General features: G+C 42.0%; 1 protein-coding gene across 3 annotated transcripts in view; it reads left to right on the forward strand.

The window, feature by feature from the left end:
• Window positions 1-24,866, forward strand: part of RNF144B (ring finger protein 144B) — a 176,764-nt gene that overhangs the window by 122,365 nt on the left and 29,533 nt on the right. For all 3 annotated transcript variants that reach the window (XM_034985751.1, XM_034985750.1, XM_034985748.1), the window contains 2 exons: window positions 13,705-13,809; window positions 24,412-24,472. In XM_034985751.1, coding sequence (XP_034841642.1) covers window positions 13,705-13,809; window positions 24,412-24,472 — 166 coding nt within the window. The remainder of the gene's footprint in view (window positions 1-13,704; window positions 13,810-24,411; window positions 24,473-24,866) is intronic.

Here is a 24,866-nt window from a genome sequence, read left to right on the forward strand (position 1 = left end):
TATTGTGGGGGTACCTGGGTGGCTCAGTTGTTAAGCGTTTGCCTTCAGCTCAGGTCATGATCCCAGGGTCCTGGGATTGAGCCCTGCATCGGGCTCTCTGCTCCGCGGGGAGTCTGCTTCTCCTTCTCCCTCTGCCTCTCCCGCCTTCATGCTCCGTCTCTCAAATAAATAGATCTTAAAAAAAAAAAAAAAAAAAAAAAACCCGAAAAACACCAAGTATCTGTATTGCCTTCCATTCCAGCGCTCTGACCTCGATCCATGTGATCCTTGACTTGAAGTTCACTTGGGGCAGAAGCCCAGGAAGAAAGGCATCACTGATGATAGCAGCAACCATTCATCCACCTGATTCAGCATGAGGCACTGTTCGAAGTGCTTTAGCTCATTCCGTCCATCAAGGGACGATCCACATCGGTCATTAAAACATATCCCTACTTTAAGGATCATGAAGTAGATACACGGTAGTTCCTCGTTTACTTGCCTCACTGGTGTTGGGTTTTTTTTGTTTTTGTTTTTAAGATTTTTATTTATTTATTTGAGACAGAGAGAATGAGAGAGAGAGAGCACATGAGAGGGAGGAGGGTCAGAGGGAGAAGCAGACTCCCCGCTGAGCAGGGAGCCCGATGAGGGACTCGATCCCGGGACTCCGGGATCATGACCTGAGCCGAAGGCAGTTGCTCAACCAACTGAGCCACCCAGGTGCCCCGGTGTTGGGGTTTGTAAGCTCACTTTTTGAGGCCCACGCAGCCCTCTATCCCAAGCCAGTCATTCACACGATTGCCAGCTGCCTGGAGTACTTGGGTCAGGTGGCAGTGAGGGCGCCCGAGCCAGGGAGCTACTACAGTTAAGGCCACTGCTTCGGCAGAGTTTGCAGTCATTTCATGGTGGACCGTGCAGGGTTTTAGTTGATCTGTGTATCTCTTTGTAGAATGGGAAGTCAGCAGGCAAATGAAGGCCCCAAGGGACGAGGCAGAAGGAAAGGGCACAAGGCTGATTGCTCTCCTCTCTTCCACTGTGAACCCAGAAGGGCTTTGGGTCCCAGACTTTGATTTCAGCCAAAATGAGAAAGTATGGGTCACCAATTTCATGTACGAGGATGGGGGTGGAGGATGTAATCAGAAATAGCATGAAACCTTAGTTGCTTATTTTCTTCCTTCTTACCTCATTTTTCCTTGCTCTCTCCTTTTTAAAGACTAGTTTTTACTCTTAATAATAACCCAGTAATATGTGCCGGGTTTTTATTTTTTTATTTTTTTTTAGGGAGAGAGAGAGAGAGTGGGGGGCGGGCGGGGTGGCAGAGGGAGAGGGAGAGAGGATCCTAATCAGGCTCCATGCCTGGTGTGGAGCCTGATGCGGGGCTTGATCTCACGATCCTGCCATCATGACCTGAGCAGAAATCAAGAGTCAGACATTTAACCGACTGAGCCACCCAGGTGCCCTCATGCTCGTTTTAAAACAAAACAAAAACAAAAGCTTCCAGGGTATCGACTGTATGATCAGTTTGCCTTCCAGACTCCTTCTCTGTGTGCAAATATGTGAACACAAGGATGGTTATATATTCATACACATCATTTCATAGAGAAATGGGATCTTTATAGATATTTTTCTTTAACTTGAGTTTTACAAATTTAACTTCGTGTATTGTGGACACGCTTCTATGTAAGAGTACATAGACCTACCTTCCTTTTTAAGTGTTTGCTATTATAAATGAAAAATTTTTGTACTTGTATAAATGTGAAACTGTTATCTATTTAGGAAAAATTTCTAGCAGTGGAATTGCCTAATAAAAAGGTATGTGCATTCTAAATTGGTATGTCGCCAAATTGCCCCCCGCAAACTGTTGTGCCAACAGCCCCCACCAAATGTGTAGGAAAACCCCCTTCTTTGACACTCTGGATATTTTCAAATTTTTTACCTTCTCTAATCTGAGATGTGAAAAGAACATAGGTCATTGTTTAATCAATGTTTCCTCTTTTCAGGAGGAAGCAAATTGTAGCAAAACAAGCTCTTCTCATGAGTCTATCTCTAAAAAATACACAGTATGTCCAGTGCTCATACAGTTTCAGCTGATTTTATACCCTGGTATCCACAGTCCTGTCAAGTTAGAAAAATGGGTCCTATCAAGAGAAGTGTATTGTATTTTGGAGACATGAATGAATGAGAACATAATGCTTATAATGTTGGCCTAATGTTGGTGAAAGATACATTATCACACAAAAAAGTTTATGTTCCCTGATAAGATGTTACTATGTAGGAAAAGGAACTTATAAAAATGTAGACAAGTTGAAGCCAAAGAGGTTGCAAACTAGAAAATTCAGTGAACTCTAAAGCTCCCCTTTCTGACTATTTAAGTGCGTCAAGGATTAGTTATGTGGTGGATTTCAGGTAGACGTGGCACCTCTTGGGATCAGGCTAGACCCAGTCAGTGCTCATTTCCATAGAAATACATAAGCTCTGTGTTAACCAAAAGCCTCAGTGGTTTTGAAGCATTTCCCACCCCCAGTAGGGATGTCCTTTTGGTTTGACTCTTTTGGTAAGTGTTTGTGAGTTATTAGCCACATGACTGTAGGGTGGAGGGTTTTTATTCTATGTCTTTGACCCTCAGTTTATTCATCTATTAAAAAAAAAAATCAAGGAAGGACAAGAGAGGCCTTTAATTACCTGCCATGTAATATGTAAAATGCAAGAGTACTATTTTTTCCCCTGTTTACTCTTACCCTCCAGTTTACACATTAAGAAACCAGGCAGGGGTGCCTGGATGGCGCAGTTGGTTAAGCGTTCCACTCTTGGTTTTGGCTCATATCATGATCTCAGGGTCGTGGGACTGAGCCCAGTGTTGGGCTCCATGCTGAGTATGGAGCCTGCTTAAGATTCTCTCGCTCCCTCTCCCTCTCCCTCTGCCTCACCCTCCCCGCCCCAGCTCTCATGCTCTCTCTCTCTCAAATAAAAAAAAAGAAAAAGAAAAGAAAGAAAAAGAAACCAGTGCAGAATTAAGTTACTTGCCCAAGATCCATAGTCTTAATTCCTGAATCATAGGGTTGTTTGGATGATAAGAGCAATGTTTGTAAAAATTCGTAATATACTGCCCAGGACATAGTATGTGCTCCCTTAATTTTATTTGTTAACATGCACAGTGGATGAGCCCCATGATTAGGTTTTACGATTCTACCTGTAGTTTTAAAGTTTGACAAGGGCCCATATAATGCAAAAGTGACAACTGGTTTTCATGTACATAAAAGTTTAGTTAGTACAAAGAAGATGTAAAGTGCTATTGATTAAAAAAAAAAATCCAGTAAGTTTTCTAGAGCCCAGAATGTATAGAATCTGAACACACTTGTGGCCAGAGCCCCAGACCGAAGGGATTGAGCGGTGTGCTGTGAACTTTCAACTATGTGACTTCAGGCACATTATTTGAGGACACCCCAAGGGCTGAGAGGTTTAAGGCATCTGGTTTGCACACTTGGAAGCTCCCAGCAAACTTAGTATAGATTCAGATATTGAAACTAAAGTCAGTGTTCGGGGCCCGACCTCCAGGTTCAAAGACTGATGTTCTTCCACACCCAATGCACGTCACATTTGTGGAAGTTACTGATATTCACAGGAGGACTTGTTTCCAAGTGATTCCTGTGTGCTGAGGGTAATGAATGGATAGGGGACTCCAAAGCACAGAGATCTTTCCTTACCACAATGGGGGAAGAAATTATAGCTGTAAAATCTGCTTTTCCTAGGTAGGGTGTTTATACAAATTGTTTTCATATGGAATGATGTCTAGTCTTTGAAGAGCTTTAAAGTTTATGGTGTTGAGAACCTTCCGAAGGAAAAAAAGTAGTGTTTTCAACTTGTAAAGATCTCAGTATTTTCTCATGCTTGAGTGTGAAATGAGGATGATAATACCAGTCTCCGAGTTTCTGTGAAGAGTAGATGACAGAATATTGAGACACACATCACACCTACCATTGGAGTTTGGCAGATATTCTCCTCCCCATTGACCACCTTTCCCCTGCCTCTCATGTAAGGAATTTTAGTTATAGGCCAGTGGTTCTGCAAGTGTCGTCCTCCAAGCAGCCGCTGTGAACCTATTAGAATTACAAGTTCTGGAGCCCCACCTACTAAATGAGAAACGCTGGGGGTGGAGCCCAATGATCTGAGTTTCAGCTCATCCTCCAGGGGGTTTGTCCTGGTCTAGGGTCCTTGCAGAGCAGTCTTTCGGTGAAGCACATATGAATTGCTCAGTATCTTGTGCTTTCAAATACATAGGCTCCTTCTGTCTCTTTTGTGAGCACTGACATACATTTCTGAAACATCATATGGCTTTGACTTAAGATCTTTGCCTTAATAGTCTAATTTGCTAGAATATGGCGCTAACTCAAAATATTTGGGAACGCCTGGGTGGCTCTTGGTTTTGGCTCAGGTCGTGATCCCAGGGTCCTGAGATCGAGCCCTGAGTCAGGCTCTGTGCTCAGTGAGGAGTCTGCTTGAAGACTCTCTCTCTCTGCCCCTCTCCCAACACACACACACACACACACACACACACACTCTCTCTCTCTCTCTCTCTCTCTCTCTCAATAAATAAAACTTAAAGAAAAATTTGGAAAGTGGCCATTCAAGGATAGTAACTAGGTTAGATTTTAACAAGACAGTCAAGAGCAGTCTTGGATATGCAAGCCTATGGATTTTTTAAGAGAAAGAAAAGGAAGACTGACTCAAATGAGGGCAGTTAAAGTGAAAGTAAGCACCACCTACAAAATCTCCTGATTTCTAGATATTTGCTTTTTAGGAATGGCGGAAACATTCCCGTTTTTGCAGAATAAAGTCTTGGGGGAAAATTATGAGATGAGGGATAGTTGCAAGTTTGTTACCATCTCTATTATAAGTAGAAAGATATTCTGATTTTGCTGTGGAGTTGTTGAATAAAATCAGTTAAATTAATTTTGAATATTACAAGATAGCTCACATTCAACCTAGTCACTGTTAATCCAGCTTTTTCAGAGTTCACGTTTCTTAAATCTAATAAATTCTCTTTTGTAAACGTAGCCAAGGAAGAAGTTTGCTTAAGGCTTAGGTCTTATTTTTTTTTTTTTAAAGATTTTATTTATTTATTTGAGAGAGAGAGAGGGAGAGAGAGAGAGCCCGAGCTGGGGGAGGGGCAGAGGGAGAAGCAAACTCCCCACTGAGCAGGGAGCATTAATGCGGATGCAGCAAGGCTCCATCCCAGGACCCTAGGATCATGACCTGAGCTGAAGGCAGACGCTTAACCGACTGAGCCACCCACATACCCCAAGCTTAAGGCTTATGTCCATGTTAAACTGAAAGTAAGTCTTTTCTAACCAATAGTCTATGTAGAGAAAAAAATATCCTCTTGAAGAAACTAACAGCATCACTGGTTGTTTAACCCCTGGGTCATTGATGTGACCTATTTTGCATCCTGGCTTTATGTAGGTTATATCCTGTAGAAAAAAAATGTAATTGATGATGAGTTAGCTTGTCTCATTTATACAATGTAAATATTCTTGAAAAATTTCAAGAATTTAGATAATCATTAATGTTGCCGTCATTAATTTTCATTAATAAGATTTCATTTCACTATAATTTATTCAAACTGGTTTAAATACAATACAGATATTGGGGTTTTATATAAAATATAGATGATTCTTGCTTTAAGGAACATTAAAATCTGAGATTTGGTGAATGGTGTAAGTTTATTTTCTTTTTAGCTTAAAAATTTGTTCAACAGTTTGTTACGGAACTGTTCAAACATAGAACAGAGGTGAAGGAATTCTAACAATGAATATCTATATTCCTCCCACCTCTTAGATTCCAACATTAAATTTTTACTGTACTTGCCTTATCATGCATCTATCGTTTGGATAAAACGGATGGATACTCACTGTGCATTCTCTAGTAGAATGAAGGTACTATGTTCTTCACTGTGTTTACCTGGATTCGTTGAATGGATGTATTTTATGCAGGTAACTTGCATAGCCCTACATCATGGGTGAAGGGGTTTCTTAACCCTTTGTTAATTTGGGGTTTGTTTCCTTCTGTATTGCTGAGAACTTCTGTGCATTCTGGGAGAGTCAGAAAGGCTGCCCGAGAGTTCAAATAGGGACCCTTTAGGTGCACAGGAGGAGGATGAAGAAAGTGATAAATGAGTTCAGCGGAATCTCCCGATGTTTAATCTGGGCTGTGCTTATTCTCACTGCCTGTCCTGGGCCTGTTGGCTAGGGCCTTGGGGCCAGCTGAGGGCTGGCAGTTCTGAGGTCTAGTGTTTCTCTGGAGGAAATGGAAGGATGTAAACTTGGCAAGCCTTCTTATTTTCTTTCTCCTGGAACCATCAGTTGCTTTTCTGGGTATACTGTGTTGTAAGCACCTGGCACACAAGGATCTCTTTGGAACCAGCTTGAGAACTGGGGCCCCCTCTGTTAAGAAAGGCAACCCTGCTGGGATGAAAGAGAGAGCCTCTGAAAGGTCATATGGGAGAGTTCTTGAATTACTCGTGTTGAAAGCATATCCTTCCCAGGCTCATGCCTGCTCCCTGCTCTGACTGAGCTTCCAGTCTAGCAGGATTGATTCACTTCGTTGTGAGGACTGGATCTGTCTTCAGCATTTCCAGTGGGTTTCTCTACAGAGCTATTTCTATCACTGAGTTTCTTAATTTAGGTGTTTCATGATCACTTGAGATAAAGATAGAAGTGTTTGATCGCTCTTGCTTGGTGGGAACTGGAGGTACTTTCGATTGGGGGCCAGATTTAATCTCCCATACTGAATGACTTGTTCTCAAGCGTACCAGGTGGATCTCAGTACCCTTTTCCAAAAACAGCAGCAGCACTATTTTAGGTTAAGTATTTAAAGGATCTCGATCAGAGCTTTAACTTTAACACTTTAAGCCTTCTTAGGCTTCCTTTACGGTTTCTTCTGGAACTAGCTAAATGCATGCATTCTCTATGGAGATGTTGGTTATAAAGGAGTCCTTTCTTCCTATGGAGATCATACTTCTGAATATTACTAAATAACTTAAAGGCAGTGACGATGAACGGATCTTCCTTGATTAGACTTGAGGGCATGGATTGTATTGAACTAGCGGTTCTTGGACTTGGTTGTGTATTCCAGTCACAGAGTTTAAAAACACTGAGGCCAGCTTAACAGGACTGCAGAATGCAAGATCAATATACAAAAATTGATTGTATTTCTATACACTAGCAGAAGAAAATACGATAATGGTGCATTAAAACAATGAGTCGCAATAATTTCAAAAGGAATAAAATACTTGGAATGAATTTAACAAAAGAAGCACAAAACTTGCACTCTGAAAACTACAGAACATTATTGAAAGAAATTCAAGAAGACTAAATAGAAAGACACTTGATATTCATGATCAATACAGGCATACTTAGGAGGTATTGGGGATTTGGTTCCAGAGTTAACTCAACAAAGCAAATATCACAATTCAGCAAACCAAATGAATTCTCTCATTTCCCAGTGCATATAAAAGTTACGCCTACGCTATAGTCTTATACCATAGTCTTTTAAGTGTGCAATAGCATTATGTCCAAAAAAACTATGCACTCTGGTTAATTAAAAAATACTTTATTGCTAAAAAATGCCTAACCATCCTCTGAGCTTTCAACGAGTCACACTGACCAGCAGATCACCATAACAAATATAATATGTAATGAAAAGGCTTGAAATATGATGAGAATTACCAAGGTGTGACGCACAGGAAGCGAGCAGATGCTGTTGGAAACATGGCACTGATAGACTTGCTGGATGCATGGTTGCCACAAACTTCAATTTGTAAAAACGTACTATCTGGGAAGCACAATACACAAGGAATGCCAATATTGTTAAGATGGCCATAAAATGGATCTATAGATACAAATCCTCTCAAAATCCCAAATATCTTCTTTGCCCAAATGGACAAGCTTATCCTAAAATTCATATGGAAAACTGAGGGAAAAAGAAGAGCCAAAAGAATTTCGTAGAAGAAGAAGAAAGTTGGAGAACTTGCTTCTGGTCTTCAAACTTACAATAGCATTATAATAAAACTGTGTCACACTGTCATAAGGATAGACAGATAGATCAATGGAATAGAATTGACAGTTCCAGAAATAAATTCTCATGTTTACTGTCAGCTGATTTCCATCAAGGGTGCCAAGACAGTTCAAAGAGGGGGAAAGAGTAGTATTTCAATAAATAGTGTGGGGGACAGCTGGATACCATTTGCAACTGGATACCATTTGCAAAAGAATTAAGTTGGACTGTTTCCTCATACTGTGGACAAACATTAACTCAAATGGCTTCTGCCTACCTGTTAGAGCTAAACTTGCAAACTCTTTGAAGAAAATATGGAAAGTAGAAAAAATTTCATAACCTCAGCTTAGGCAAAGCATGAACATAAGAAAAAAAATTGGATATCATCAAAATTAAAAACCTTTATGATGGACCTCCTCGGGGAAAATGAATAGATAACTCACAATATGGGATAAAATATTTGTAAATCATATCTGATACAGGACACCTGCAGAACATAAAAAGAAGTCTTATAACTCAGTAATAAAAACACAAATAACCCAATTAAAAATGGGCAAAGGATAGGAATAGACATTTATCCAAACAAGTCTGGATCAAAGAAGTCTCCCAACTTTGCATGCCAGTCACAAGCCCAGGTTGTTAACTGCACTTTTGATCAACTGGCTGTAAATCATAGGTTCCCATGACCTCCTCCTTGGCTTCAATTAACATGCTAGAGCAGCTCTGAGAACTCAGAGAAGCATTTTACTTACTAGATTATTGGTTTATTATAAAATGCTATAACTCAGGAACAGCCAGAGGGAAGACATGCATAGGGGCAAGGTGTGGGAAAAGAGCATGCATCTTCCAAGTCCTCCTAAATATAGCCCTCTTATCAAATCTCCATGTGTTCAACAACCAGTAAGCTCTCTGAACTCAGACTTTTGGGTTTTTATGGAGGTTTCATTCCATAGGCATGACTGATTGAATCAATCACTGGTGACCAATGATGTAACCTCCAGCCTCTCTCCCCTCCCTGGAGGTCAATGGATAGGACTAAAAGTTCCAACTCTCCACTCACAGAGTTGGTACCCCTGGCAACCAGTCCCCACGTGACCTAGGGGCATTCCCAAAGTCACCTCCTTAACAAAAGACACTTTTTTTCTCTCCCATCACTTAGGAGATTCCAAGGGTTTTAGAAGCTCTGTGCTAGAAATAGGAAGAATGTATTTGTATTTCTTATTACAAATCATAATATCCTGGCTGCCCTTCCCATTAGTGTCCCATAGTTTCCAGTGTTTCTTGTCCATAGAAACATAACTGTCTTCTATCCTTTTCTTCAAGTCTCTGCCCTCTGCTAGGAAACTACAACCTCATCTGACTATCCTCCTGTCCTAATTATTTGTGAATGGTGACAGGATTATTCTAGAGAGAAGGTTTTAATCAAAGACTTCTAAAGGCTGAAATTTCTGGTAATGTTGACAGGTGGACTGAGGGGAGAGAGTGAGACTTTGGGGGGTACATAATTATATACACCTAATTTTTTAGAGAGAGAGCACACACGCACACACACACATGCATGCGCACATTTAAGATGTAGGGAGGGGCAGAGGGAGAGAGAGAATCTTAAGCAGGCTCCACACCCACCATGGAGCCCAACATGAGTCCCGCTCCATCCCCAGGACCCTGAGATCATGACCTGAGCTGAAATCAAGAGTCAGATGCTTAATTGACTGAACCACCCAGGTGCCCCTATATCCACCTAATTTTTAAGTCCTAATTGTAATAAGTGCTACAAAGGAGACATAAAGAGTATTTACAGTCTTGGAAGGGTTTTAGGCAGATGACAGAAGGGATCAGATTTAGATTTTATTAAAGTTCCTTCTGCCAGCAATGTGGAGAATTATTAGAAAGAGGCAAAAACAGATCCAGGAAGACTAGTGAATGGACTAAGGCAGAAACCCAGGTAAGAGGTAATGGAAAGTGGTCTAAGGATGGGGCAGAAGAGATTGATAGAGGTGAATAGGCCTAATCAGTACTTAGGACATGGGATGGAGAGGATTTTGGAACTTATTAAATCACCCAGTCATGTGTTTTGTAGTACCTTCTACATGTTTTTCTGGAATCCATCAGAGAATAAGACCACGTCCCTGTACTTCTAGCTGAATTTCTTTTTTTTTTTTTTTTAAGATTTTATTTATTGAGAGAGAGAGAATGAGAGACAGAGAGCACGAGCGGGAAGAGGGTCAGAGGGAGAAGCAGACCCCCTGCTGAGCAGGGAGCCCGATGTGGAACTCGATCCGGGGACTCCAGGATCATGACCTGAGCTGAAGGCAGTCGCTTAACCAACTGAGCCACCCAGGCGCCCTCTAGCTGAATTTCTAGTGGGGCAACAAGATAATACACATGATGGCAGTTTTTTTTTTCCCCTCTTTCTTTCTGTTTTTATTTATAGTCAGATGAAACAGATGCCTGTTTCTTCCAGAATTGTTACCCATTTACTTAGGTTTGGTTTGCAGGGGGGTTCCCATGAATGTTTTTGCTTCTTTTGTGCTTCAGCCAGAAGTACTGGGGAAGAGAGGGAGGGCTTGAGATTAAATTCTTAGTGAAAGCTGATACGAGACATAGAACGAACGTAAGGTGCTGGAAAATTCAACAAGAAGCAATAACAGGGCTGGTTGTTGTTCCTCTTGGCCTCGGACTAGAAATGCACGCTATGCTATCCCCATACTCAGTTGCTTATGCGACACATCTCTATCCTGAACCAGTGTTTCTTAGAATTAAAAAAAGGGCATATATATATATATTTATGCCCTGTAGCCCGTGTATACAGCTCTAACTTCTCTCCTAAAATCACGGGTCATGTAATATTGTGGCCAGGAGAGTCCTTGTTGGCAGCTTCAGAAGGTACTGGGTTTACACGTCATGGATGCAACACCTAAGAACGTTACATTAACAAATAGAACAGGGGCGCCTGGGTGGCTCAGTCCGTTAAGCGTCTGCCTCCATCTCAGGTCATGATCCCAGAGTCCTGGGATCGAGTCCCACGTTGGGCTCCCTGCTCAGCGGGAAGCCTGCTTCTCCCTCTGCCTGCTGCTTCCCTTGCTTATGCTGACAAATAAATAAAATCTTAAAAAAAAAAACCAAATAGGACATCTATGATAAACTCTTGGGAAAGCTTAGATTTCCACTTTACAAGTTTGCAAAAGAAGTTGAAATGCTTTTTTTTTTTTGCCTGTAAAGACTCACATAGTCTTTTTGGTTTCTATTTGACTCTAAGCTTTTTCTGAAGATGCAAGTAGTTCTAAAGGGAGGCTGGAATGGACGTGTGTATGCTGTCCTCTTGCAAATATCTGTTCTGTTTACGACGCTTCTGGACCACAGCGGCTTAACTGGTTCTCCGAAGGGAGTGGAGAAGGGATAATCACAGAAGGTTAGAGGATTAACATTTCCCCACAAAGTTTTTGATAGAAAGTCTCAGATCAAGTGAAGCAGAGTAGAAATAAAACCAAATATTCTGCAATTTGTGAATTTTTCAAAGGGCGCCCATATGTAAAATTTCAGGTTTGTGTTTTGTGTGTGTGTGGGTTTTAAACCCTGTGAGGTAACCATAACAGATACTATCGTTTCTGGTTTTTCGGTGACGGGAAGCAGGTCCGGGACACAGCCTAAGTAACTTTCCCATCATCACTTGCTAGTGTGGCACCGTGGCTAATGCCCAGATATTCTGATAGATGCTCGTTGCACGACGGTTCACTTTGTTTTCCCACATACCCTCCCCTTGAGCCTAGAGACCATACGTTTTTAGAGTCTTTCTGCTCACATTTCAAGTGGCAGCCGGGGAGCTCAAGGTGGTCACCCCGGCATCTCACGTTCTCAGGTGTTGCATTCGGGATGCGTAAAGCCATCCTGATGCCGGGGTGTATGTGGAGCATACGCACCTCCATTCCAGGCTCCCTGGAATTTGCATCTCCAGAAAAAGGATGGAGTGCAGAGAGGTCCTCAGAACAGAGCCAGCGGACAGGCCTTCACATCATTTATTCATTTGTCCTTGGGTGGGACGCTCCTGTTTGAAAGCCAGCTTTGCTCCCTCCTCTCAAGTGGACATTCTTCCCCGTGTCTCCTTGATACGGCTCTCTTCTGCTTCCCAGTCTTCTTAGCACGAGCGACCGTGTCTGGCACCGAAACTGCTAGAGCAAGTAATTGTTCACCCTTCTCTCAAACAAGAAAATAAGAGGTAAAATATAGCACCTACCGTGCAGCCAATTATAGGAAGAGTTCTGCAAGAGGACCCCTGTTCCCAGACACCTTTTATTCTCCAATTCATACTGAATCAGGAGCATTTTCTCCATGTGTTTAAACATCGTTTGAAAATATTTTTCATGATTCTTCAGCGTGTCATTGTATGAATTTAGCATCATTTATTTACATGTTCTTCTATTTTGGATATTTGGGTTACTTTCTCATTTTTTCTGTGATGAATGGCGTAGGGGGAGAAAACGGACTCCTTGAAGAAGGGAATTATTAAGTACGTGAAGAAATACAAATCCGGTTTAAATGCTTTGCTTTAGTCATTACTTCAGTAGTACATTGTAACAGTAATTTCAATCAGGTAAATACATGATTAGTTTCCTGAAATAATGCCATTGTGATATTCGTTTTATTTTCAGATAGGGAAAAAGAATAAAGACGGGGGTACTTGGGTGACTCAGTCGGTGAAGTGTCTGCCTTCAGCTGAGGTCATGATCCCAGGGTCCTGGGATCGAGCCTCATGTCTGACTCCCTGCTCAGCGGGCAGTCTGCTTCTCCCTCTGTGCCCTCCACCCCACTTGAGCTCTCTCTCTCTCAGATAGATAAAATAAAATAAAATAAAATAAAATAAAATAAAATGAGTTTTCTTAGATAAGTCAGTGCCTTACTCTTACAATTGACCCTTGAACAATGCAGGGGTTCAGGGCACTGCCTGGCCCCCCCATGCAGTCAAAAATCCACATATAACTTGACTCCCCCCAAACATAACTACTCATAGCCTACTGTTGACCAGAAGCCTTACTGATAACATAAACAGTTGATTAATACATATTCTGTATATGTGTTATATACTATATTCTTACAATAAAGTAAGCTATAGAAAATGTTAAGGAAGTCATAAGAGAAAATACACTTACAGTACTGTATTTATTGAAAAAACCCTGCGTGTCAGTGGACCTGCGTAGTTCAAACCCATGTGGTTCAAGGGTCAACTGTATTTTGATTCTGTTTGGCTAGCTCAGCATGAGAGTCACATGGTTCTACTTTTGGGCAAACTTTGAGGGAGAGGACCATTAAGTAAAAATGGAACTGGGAAGTCACATAAGTTAATAAAAAGAAAAAAGACAAAGAAGGTTTTTACCAACAGGGCAAAAGAAGGTTTCTTCTGTCCCACATCCGTGGTGGATAAAATGTGTGAGTATGCAGGAATTTGACTTGTTGCCTTGCATAAACTCAGTATTAGGATGAGGTCATACGTAATTAATCACCTGTCTTGCATTCTTTCCCAAGTGATGGCTCTTAGTGTTCACACGGGTGATAACTTTGGTTTCCCGAGTTCAGGAGCCCCAGGACTGCCAGTGAAGGAAGAGGAGGCAATGGTGGTTATGGGACCTTTGTGCTACTGTAAGGCAGTGGGTAATTATCTTTTTTCTTCTTAACTTGTAGTGCTTGAAACAATACTTGCACCTGGCCATCCGAGAAGGCTGTGGGTCTCCCATTGCTTGCCCCGACACAGTGTGCCTGAACCACGGGACCCTGCAGGAAGCGGAGGTATGCACGAGTCCCATGACCTTCCCTCTTGCCTGTTGACGTTATTCCCTAGGATCTTGACTATGTACTTCCCTGCCGGGGCGGGGGGTCTAGAAACAAAATACAGAGGCTTACTTTTTAAAGGAGTACTTTATTGCCACACACCTATGGATTCTTCATACAGACTGTTAAAACTGTTACTTACCTCAGTTCTATTGATAAATGCTATCTTCGTGTCGAAGAAGCTCTAGAATAGGCGAAGGTGCTAGAAATCAGGTTTACCAGATGTGCCATTTGGAGGCTGAAGAGTGAGTGGTCTTGTGATCGTTAATACTTTAAAGATAAACAGATGACAGATTTTAACCAGTTATAGACAATATGAAGTACTGCAATTCTACAAAGGTAGACGGAGTTGAATCATTTCCTTTCATTTGATGTTTATCAGGCATCAGAAATATCCTTTTTGAATGAGTCCTCCCATTTTCTTAAGATTGTGATAAATCCCTTTCCTTTGTTTCTTCAGTCCCCAATCAGGAGCTTGCCCTTGAATCTACTTTTTTTTTTTTTTTTAAGGTTTTATTTATTGATTTATTTATTTGAGATAGCACAAGTCAGGGCCAGAGGGAGAGGGAGAAGCAGGCCCCCCGCTGAGCAAGGAGCCCAATATGGGACTCGATCCCAGGACCCTGGGATCATGACCTGAGGAGAAGGCAGACGCTTCACCGACTGAGCCACCCAGGTGCCCCTTGAATCTGCTTTTAATCATCAGGTCCTGCTCACTTCATTTATTTATGAGAGAGAGAGAGAGAAGGAGAGCACAAGCAGAGGGAAGAGGCAGAGGGAGAAGCGGGCTCCCCGCTGAGCAGGGAGCCCGACGTGGGACTCGATCCCAGGACCCTGAGATCGTGACCTGAGCTGAAGGCAGATGCTTAACTGACTAAGCCACCTAGGCCCCTGGGACAGCTCACTTTAATTCAGAAGATAACCAATGCTAGCCCATCTTTGGGAAGATTGTAAGCATTGCTCCATTTACTTCTTTGCTTTTGGCTTATTAGAAAATTATGGATTCTGTTATGGGAAGAGGTCCCAAGAAACAGAGGAAATAAGTTATTCGTTCAGCAAACATAGCAAACATAGCTCACCTGCTGTGCATTAGGTGCTTTCTGGGTGCTTTCATAGCTGGTTTACCATCTAATCCCTTCAACAGACTTAGAAATGGACGCCCAGGGGGTTTAAGTAATTTGCCCAAGGGTGCATATCTAAACACAGAAGATTTAGAAGTGATTCATTTTAGGAAAATCAGGAAATAATGGAATGTTTTTGATAAAAAAGTAATATTGAATATGTCATCCTGTGGTGAGAAATATTGCTTTCTTTTGTGTGAGTAAAGTAGAGAAGGAAATTAAAGTGAGGAAAGATTGGGTGAGCTATACAACTTGGAAGTGGGTTTTAAAGTAGGACTCGGGTGTTCAGGAGCATCTTTTGATGCATAATCCTTCTAGAAAAGGTGCTTCCTTTTTGATTTGCTTCTGTCGTATTCTGATCAGTCAGCAGTGTTTATTAAGTGTGCAGAGTGTGCCAGGCCCTGTTCCAGGTCAGGATAGAGAGGTGAGTAAGATCGGCCCAGTGCTATCCTCATGGAGCTTCTGATCTAGCAGTGACATTAACCTGATGACAAGTGAGATTAACCACAGGCCTGTATCCTAGACCTTGTGCTGTCCAATCCAGTAGTTGCTTGTTCCATATATTACTTACATTTAAATTAATTAAGATTAGGGGCGCCTGGGTGGCTCAGTTGGTTAAGCGTCTGCCTTTGGCTCAGTCATGATCCCAGGATCCTGGGATTGAACCCTGCATCAGGCTCCCTGCTCATCAGGGAGTCTGCTTCTCCCTTTCCCTCTGCCTCCCACTTCCTTTGCTTGTGCTCTCTCTCTCTCTGTCAAATGAATAAATAAAATCTTAAAAAAATTAAGATGAAATAAAATTAAAAATTCATTCCTTTGGTTGTCCTAATCATGTCCTGAGTGCCCCGTAGCCACATGTGGCTCATGGCTGCCAGATTAGACAGCACCGAATATGACATCTCCAACATTGCAGAAAGTTCAATGGCATGGCGTTGTTGTAGACTTTTTTTTTTTTTAAAGATTTTTTTTTTTTTTTTTTTTTTTTTGACAGAGAGAGAGACAGCGAGAGAGGGAACACAAGCAGGGGGAGTGGGAGAGGGAGAAGCAGGCTTCCCGCGGAGCGGGGAGCCCGATGCGGGGCTCGATCCCAGGACCCTGGGACCATGACCTGAGCCGAAGGCAGACGCTTAACGACTGAGCCACCCAGGCGCCCCTGTTGTAGACTTTTAAATGAATGGTAACCACTAGCCGTTGACAATTCGGGTATCAAATGTTAGAGCTGCTGTGTTCAGACAAGTGGGTGAGGAGAGTCTGTCTCGCAGCTCTCTGGAACAGAATTTAACTTTTCTGATTTTCTTAGTACAGAATTTTCTTTTCATATTCGCCTGCAGTTCTCCCCTCCGTCTTATTTCTTACCCTTTTCCCATCATACATTCTTATCCCACTTTCCCGGTACTCCTTCCATGTACCCAGTTTGACTCTAAAAACAGTTTAACTTTTAGGCTGTGTGGAAACCAAACAATCCCACAATGTCATCCTGTGGTGACAGGCAAAGCAAAGCAAGGGGAGTGGCAGAGGGAGAGGGAGAAGCAGGCTTCCCGCTGAGCAGGGAGCACAACGTGGGGTTCGATCCCAGCACCCAGGGATCACGACCTGAGCCAAAGGCAGATACCTACTGAGCCACTCAGGCACCACCCCGCTTTGTGTGTGTGTGTGTGTGTGTGTGTGTGTGTGTGTGTGTAGCCCAGTGTGGGGCTCGAACTCTTGACCCTGAGATCAAGACCTGAGCTGAGATCAAGAGCCGGATGCTTAACTGACTGAGCCATCCAGGCGCCCCTATAATAGGTAGCTCTTAATCCAGATACGATTGAGTATATCATAATGGGGCTTATCTGCCTTATGCTTGACTGGATTCTGTCTCTACGACTATTTCTTCTGACTTTTAAAAAATGTTTAATTATACAGGTAACACATAAATATACTTTGCATGTTAAAAATAGTTCTGGTTAAGACTCAAGTTCCCTTGTGCAGCTGCTGTTTATGTTAAAATACATGGTTCTTCATCATTCACTGTCTTATAAAATGCATGTAGGTAGGACATTTCTTCATCTTCAGAGGACCCCAGGCAGTTAAGCTCTTTGCTCCAAATGCTTTCCAATGTAAATCTAGCCCATGTGGTTGCCCATGTTCCTTGCTTCTGCCCCCGCTCACTGTGGGTCCTGCCTGCCTTCTTACTGCTTCCAAATGAGCTCAACGGTGGCTCTGCCCCTGAACTTTTATTCATCAGCAATAGCTCCATTAGCAAAGCCTTTAATGCCCAATCCAAGTACTGTTTGCTTCTGGAGGAAAACAGTAGAAAAGGCACCTTCGCTTCCATGTCACGCAAGCTGGTGGGAGGCTGGGGGCCCCTGGAAAAGTAAAACTTGCCCTCCCTGCATCATCTGGTAGTTTCAGCTGGTGGTGGGCTTTTCTCATGTACCTGATCCGGGAATCTTGTCAACTATGGAATTACGAGAGGTGGGAGGCAGACTGTTCTGGCAGCATTACTTCAGGCAAGGCCCTGGGAGTTCATAGGCCTGTTAAAAAGGTGATGACTACTGGAGCTGTTCCCTTACCGTGTTAGGGAAGTCACGAGCCATCCCCCGCTGGCGGAGCCTCAGCCATTTGTCGCGGCCCAGTAAAATTTGAGCGGTGAGCGCATACCTACCATTACATGGCCTGAGAAATTCAACTTCTTCCCTCTGCCAGTTGGCAGTGGAAGGCAGGGGACAGCTTCTCAACAACCAAGTCTCCTTCCAAGTCCTGGGGCATTGAAGTGACCAGCCTGCATCTTCCTGCGAGAGCCGCCCCCCCCCCATGCCCCAGAGCAAGGATGGGGGCAGCTGCTCGTGCCAAGAATGGGGGCTCCAGAATTTCTATAGGAGGGGGCTTAGGCTGTGGGGCACTGTGGAGGACTAGGAGAGAGGAAGGGGGGCGTGGAGTACTAAGGAATTCGAAGCTACATTTGCAAAATAAATACAGATTTTACTCATGTCGCATGTTTATCAGGGTGGCTCTGGGCAAGGCTGCTGGAGTTCTAGCGAGCCACGTGCTCCCCGCATATGATCCCTCAGCACAGCCCCCACTTGCTGTGTCCTCTTGTCACACTCTTTCTTCCCAGCATCACAGTGTGAGGTGGGGCAGAGGGAAGATAAGGATGCCCAGCCAAGCAGCTAGGTTCCTGTTGCTGTGGGTTAAGGATCTGAATGGGAAGGGACCAAGTATGTCTCTAATAACCTTTGGCTGCGAAGCGTGTTAGCAGGACAAGAGTCGAACCTTGGGGTGGCGAAGGATAAAGGAATCTGCCCCTGCCAGCGTTGATAGATATTTTTAGGGTTCCAGTTGAATTTTGCTTTGGAATGGATTTAAAGCTTTGCTTTAAAACTGCATCTAAGAGGGGCGCCTGGGTGGCTCAGTCGTTAAGCGTCTGCCTTCGGCTCAGGTCATGATCCCAGGGTCCTGGGATCGAGCCCCGCATCGAGCCCCGCATCGGGCTCCCTGCTCGGCGGGGAGCCTGCTTCTCTCTCTCCCACTCCCCCTGCTTGTGTTCCCTCTCTCGCTGTCTCTCTCTCTGTCAAATAAATAAATAAAATCTTTAAAAAAAAAACAAAAAACTGCATCTAAGTGGAGAATAATGTTTCTGTTTCTAAGCTTCTTCTTCACCTAAAGGCAACTATAAGAAGGGTAAGCAGCAGTGGGTTGAACGCATCACATGGGTGGGCACATGGACAAATCCCTTTTACCCATGGGGGAGCCACGGGAGAAAGGCAGAGGAGGATGTGGGAGGGCATCCTGAAGCCTCTGGAGAACAGGGGAAAAAGCAACAGCAAAAGCAGCCCTCTTCAGGGAGCGGTGGGAACAATTCCCGCCTGGCATTCCAGCTCCTGCCATCTTTTTCACTTCCCAGGTGGCCCTGCCTTCAGGCTCTCAGACAGTGTTGCCGTCTTGTTTTTTCCAGCAGGTTTCAGTATCTGGCATGGACAGAAGGAGACGTGAGCTTGGTTAGTACACTCAAGTGATGAATGGGAGGAGGTTAGGAAGCGCAGTTCTTTTTTTCTGGGTTGAGACCGGAAACCCGGGTAGTTTTTGTATCAGTGTGATAAGACACTTATCCATACAGCTAGGACTATTTCTCTTGCCAGTATTTTTGCAAGTCATAGCACCTCAAACATTGCCAAAGCTTTGACATGCTCTAATGATCCCCTCGTGGTCAATTCCATCTTCAAATATACTGATCTCTTGTATTCTTTGGTCCCTTTAATGTTTTAAAGCAACTGTAGCATTAGTATGGTTTAAAGGGCCAAACTCAAGTGAAGACTAGGCTTTTCTTTCTTCTTTTTCTCTTCTGTCCTGGCTTTCCAGACCTTGATGAGTGGTACTTGCATGAAGCCAGTCCCTAACCTCAATGTTTTAACCATTTCATTTTCCTAATATATATTATAATTTTTTATATGGGGGCACCTGGGTGACTCAGTTGGTTAAGCGTCTACCTTCAGCTCAGGTCATGATCTCAGGGTCTTGGGATCGAGCCCCACATCAGGCTCCCTGCTCAACGGGGAGTCTGCTTCTCCCTCTGCCCCTCCCCCTCCGCTCATGCTCTGTCTCTCACTTTCTCTCTCAAATAAATAAAATTTTTTTAAAAATCTTTTATATACATATTGTATTTTATATATAAGATATTGGCCAATTGTCAGTATTATGGGAACACATCACTTTCAGCATAAATGCTTCTCTGGCAAACAGGCTTTCCCCTCCCCCCACCCCCATTTCCTTTAGTTTTTGTACGGCTAGTGTCAATGTAGGTGGTGATGCTTGCTTAGATGTTATGATCATAGTTAATGTAGTAAACAAAGGTATACCTCACTTTCCCTATTCTTCTCAATTGTGAATGTTAGATGTATCCAGTTAACCATCATGTATAACAGTTACAGCACCCCGTGTGTATGTATATTCTGAGTGCCCTGGTTATCTTGTGCCATGGTTGGAGTGGAATGGAAAACCACACTTCCAGTAAAGTAGGAACTGAGTATTTAATAAGTATCCTCAGGTTCATTTTTACCAGGAAAAACAAAACAAAACAGAGTGCAATTATGGGCAATTAGTAGCTATTTGTTCTTGTTCTGATGTTACTGCTTTTATTCTGTTAAAATTAAACTGAGTTTATTTTCTCTTTGATTTAAATTTTCTTTCTTTTTGGAAAGAATTTCTAGAATGATGATGAGAAAAAGTGGTCTTTCATGCTTGGATTGGAGGAGAGAGAAATTTTGTTTAACAGGCAGATTAACATAAATTTCAAAAGAGAAATAGCAATAAAAAATCACTTTAAATCAAGATAAGAATTTCTTAGATCTGATGGAAGTGGGCTCTTGATAGTTGAGAAGATACTTGGAAATTTTTGTTTTTACAGCTTGAATGTGGAGCTGGTCATTAGTGGATTAGAACCCACTGAATACAATAAATATCAGTAGTCCATACCGACCTGAATAAATAAATGAATAATAAATAAATGAGGGAGAAGGGACAGCTTTTTTTTTTTTTTTTTAAGATTTTATTTATTTATTTGAGAGTGAGAGAGAGATCACGAGCCGGTGGGGAGGGGCAGAGGGAGAAGCAGACGCCCCGCTGAGCAGGATGCCCAATGCAGGACTGGATCCAAGGACCCTGGGATCGTGACCTGAGCTGAAGGTAGATGCTTAACTCACTGAGCCACCCAGGCATCCGGGACAGCTCTTTCTTACAGTAGAATTCTAATAAACAAATACAGAATGAATGATGGAAATAGAAAATCATCATTAAGCAAATATCACAGTAATGACTCTATTGTAGGCAAGAATTATCAATAGATACAACAATTAGTGGAGCAAAGTTATGATGAGAAACAGGATATTTGCAGAATCTCAAAATGTATACCTACAAGAACAAGATACTTGCTGATTACAAAGGGTGGAGAAATTTGGTAGACACCACCGTAACCAAGTTAAAAAGTCAACAATCCCAGTAATGAGATGGGTGTCCTCATGTACTTCCTGGATGGCTCAACATCACTTCTGTGATATTCTTACCAAAACTGCACAGCCTCAACCTAATCATGAGAAAGCATCAGACAAACCCAAATCGGAGAACACTGTAGCACATAACTAGCCTGTACTCTTCAAAGTCATGAAAGGTCAAGGTCATGAAAGGCAAAGACAAACTGAGGAATTGCCACAGATTGGAGAAGGCTAAGGAGACTCGGCAACTAAATGCAAGGAGGTATCCTGAATTCAATCTTGGACTGGGAAAAAAAAAAAAAAAAAAAAGACAGGGGCGCCTGGGTGGCTCAGTCGTTAAGCGTCTGCCTTCGGCTCAGGTCATGATCCCAGAGTCCTGGGATCGAGCCCCGCATCGGGCTCCCTGCTCGGTGGGAAGCCTGCTTCTCCCTCTCCCACTCCCCCTGCTTGTGTTCCCTCTCTCGCTGTGTCTCTGTCAAATAAACAAAATCTTTAAAAAAAAAAAAAAAAAGACATAAGTAGGACAATTTTTGAGCTTGGAATAAGGCTCGCAGATAGTTTGTTTTATATCAGTGTAAATTTTATTATTCTTACCTATGGTTATGTAAGGTAAGTTGGGGAGAATGGGATTTAAGAACTCTACCCAAGTTTCACAATTCTTTGTCAGTCTAAAATTATTTTAAAATAAAAAAGTTAAAAAGGAATGTTCTGATATGATTTTGAACAATTTGGAATTTCTTTGTTGGCAGGGAGAGAATAGTTATATATCGCAAGACACCTCTTTATAATGTCTTTTGTTGGAGTTCCAGTTTTGCAATCAGCTTGAGAGTCTTTGTGATTGTTTCGGGTTTTGTTTTGTTTTTTAAAGCAGTAGCCCTTTAACCTGTGATCTAATTGAGCCTTCAGTAATCATCCTAACACATTTATTTCAGGTTTATAATTGTAAAAGACCTTGAACAATAGTGACTTAGCTCCAAATGGCGGTGGAACTGGGAATTTAATACTTTGGATTGTCTTTTTTACAAGGTCCAGCTTTCTCTAAAGCCATGGGTATAACAGAAACATTTCAGAGAACTAGTCTAATCTGTAAAAGCCAACAAATGGTAAGGTCAAGGAGTCGATTCTTTTTTTCCCAAGGAGTAGATTAAAAAAAAAAAAAAAAACACCTTATGTGTCTTTATTGCCTTCTGAGTAATTTAAGCTCCTTCTCTGCCCCCTTTCCTCATCTGTCTCCCCAAGTTTCTGGCCACTGCTTTACCCTTGGTGCATTGTCAACCAGAATACTGAGAAGGTACAAATCTAAGTGGTGGGGTCTGGGAAGAGAATGGTGGTGATGGAACTAACTTTTTTTTTTTTTTTACCACAAATTTCAATAGAAAAAAATTGATTTACCTTATTAAGTCTTAATTCCATAAAAATCTTTGATCTGTAAAAAATAATAAATAGGAGATTTAAAGTAGAATAAGAGACCAAAAAAGTTAGAGACCTCTGACTTCCCTGTTGGCAGTGATGTGTCCTCTGATGAAATTTATCTTTCTAATTTAAAATTAAACATCCATCTCTATTGTTGTTGACTTTTTACTGCATTAATTTGTGTCACCTTTCTCATTAGCATTTCATCTGTGTCTAAAGTACTTTATCTCCTGTTTGCTTCGTCTTCCATCAATTGTATTTGACAGAGCCGATACATATATTGCATGTCATTGAAAAAAAAATCAGAATTTTTAGGAGTTGACTTTGAGGGGTTTGAAGAAGTTCTTCATCAGTCCAGAAACTGTTTTAGACAGGGGCAAGTAGAGTACAGGACTGTCCCATAGAATCAAAGGCCTTTTTTGGGGGCGGTGGTTAAAAATAGATATACAGACTCTCACTGAGATCTCTTGGGCAAAAGATAATATCATCTCCAAGTCACCTTGGCCCAAAAGCTGAAGTAGTATTAGATTATTTGTCCTCTACCACAATGAAGCAGTGACTAAGTCAGGAGTTGAATTCAGATTCCTCAGTGCCTCCCATCCCTTTGGTTACCTGTGTCTTCTGTCTCCAACTCAGAATTTTTTTGAGACACCTTTGTCTTTTCAGAAAGATGTCCAGGCAGTATTATAACAGATGAAACAAAACTGGCTTTCAGTGTAATAAAAGTCTAACCACACTTTTTAAAAAAGTATGGTACAACACACATCATATAAAATTAACCATAATTTTTTTACAGTGATTGCTCAGGAGCGTTATTTAAAGTGCCAGATGAAAATGCAACCTTTTCCTCCCAGCTGGAGAAAAATGTTATAATTAAATTAAATTTATGTTTTACTGTACTTGGAATGGAGAAGACTGAACTTGCCTGTTTTGCAGTCCTTCATACATTTTAGCTAACTTCGTTTAATTCATTTGCAAAATAAATTGAATTTTTTTTGTGAGGAGGAGGATTCGATTTTGAAAAGCTTTTAAAATGTACTATATTTGTTAAGTACAATTTTTAACTGCCTCATTTTTTTACTCTTGTTTTCTTAAAGCAGACTTCCTTTCATTAGTTGAAGGAACTTCCGTCTAGATATATTTTATACCAAAGGATATGTAATGCTTTCGAGTCAGAATTGCCAAGCCTACGCCTGTGTCCTGTATCAACTTGCTAAATGTTTTGAAGCCTGATATCAAATCCTTGGGTCTTCTCAGTTATAAATCTTTTCAGCAACATCAATATAGTTGACGTCAATGGAACTATTATTTTTAGAATGCTAGTTTAAGAGCAGTTAGCTTTTCCTGCATCTGACTTTGAAATGCAATTTAAAAGGATTAATCTGAAATGTCATTTGGTTAGGTCTGAATCACTGTCATTTACTTGTAAACCTTTGGTTCATATCGCCATCTGCAATGGAAATAGGAATCGAGCCACAAGAAATATCTTTAGCATTTCTTTTCTAGCAAGACATGGATGGCAATGAGGGACAACCAAGGGCCCCCTGAAGTGATTTTTTTTTTTTTTGTCTGAAGAAATGATTTTCATGTTGCTTAGAAGGTTCTATTCCTGAGGAAACTAATGAGGTTTTCATAATTCCTGGGGCACGATCTACCTGACCTTAGTTTTTAAGGTTCTAAAGCTAGAACCATAATCTTTTAAACATTTCTTAAATGAATGTGGAGTGATAAAGAAGCATCTTGCATATATATACATAACTAATTGGGGAAGTCCAAAAGTTTGGTTGTCTGGTCCTAGCAGCTGCTGAAGGTAAGAATAGAATTTGACCAAGGAGTCTTGTCGTGGGTGCCTTGAGTTGTGACTCCTAGCCGTGGCGGAGGACTGGGGCTGCTGCAGGAATTGCTGCTTGTCTTACCATGGGAACTGTGGAGAGAAAAAGAAATTCTCAAACCACTGATAAAAAGTAAGCCAGACAAGAAGGAGAGGTCCTAGGAGGCTGGAACTCTGGGCCCCAGTGAGGACAGAGACCTCATCTTGTTAATATCTCTGGTTTCAGATTGCCTGCCTGGTGCCTGTGGATCAGTTTCAGCTCTACCAGCGGTTAAAATTTGAACGAGGTATGTATGCCCTCTTCTTTCTGTCCCCACGGTGAGTTGCGGCTTTCTATGTGTCACTTCACACTCACCTCCATAGAAGGCTAAGGAGGCTGTGGGCTGTCAACAAAGCCACAAGGGCACTCCGAAAGGGGAAAAACTGTAATTGCAACGTAACATTTCAGCTTTCTCAGCCACAGGCAGAAAAAATGCAGACTAGCAGGAAATAGAAGCTTCCTTATGTTGGCTGTTGTATATTTTTGATTTGGCTCATGTGAGAGAAGTTCTTCAAAAGTTGGATAGTTTTACAAAACAGTATGTTCCTTCAAATGGGTTTTACCACCGGCTTTCCCACTCTTGAAGATCACTTCAAAACCTTCATCGACCCAAACATTTTTACTGCTGCTTGTCATATTCA

The sequence above is a fragment of the Mirounga leonina genome, unplaced genomic scaffold (genome assembly GCF_011800145.1).
Source record: "Mirounga leonina isolate KUSES-001 unplaced genomic scaffold, KU_Mleo_1.0 Mir_366, whole genome shotgun sequence".
NCBI classification, from domain to species: domain Eukaryota; kingdom Metazoa; phylum Chordata; class Mammalia; order Carnivora; family Phocidae; genus Mirounga; species Mirounga leonina.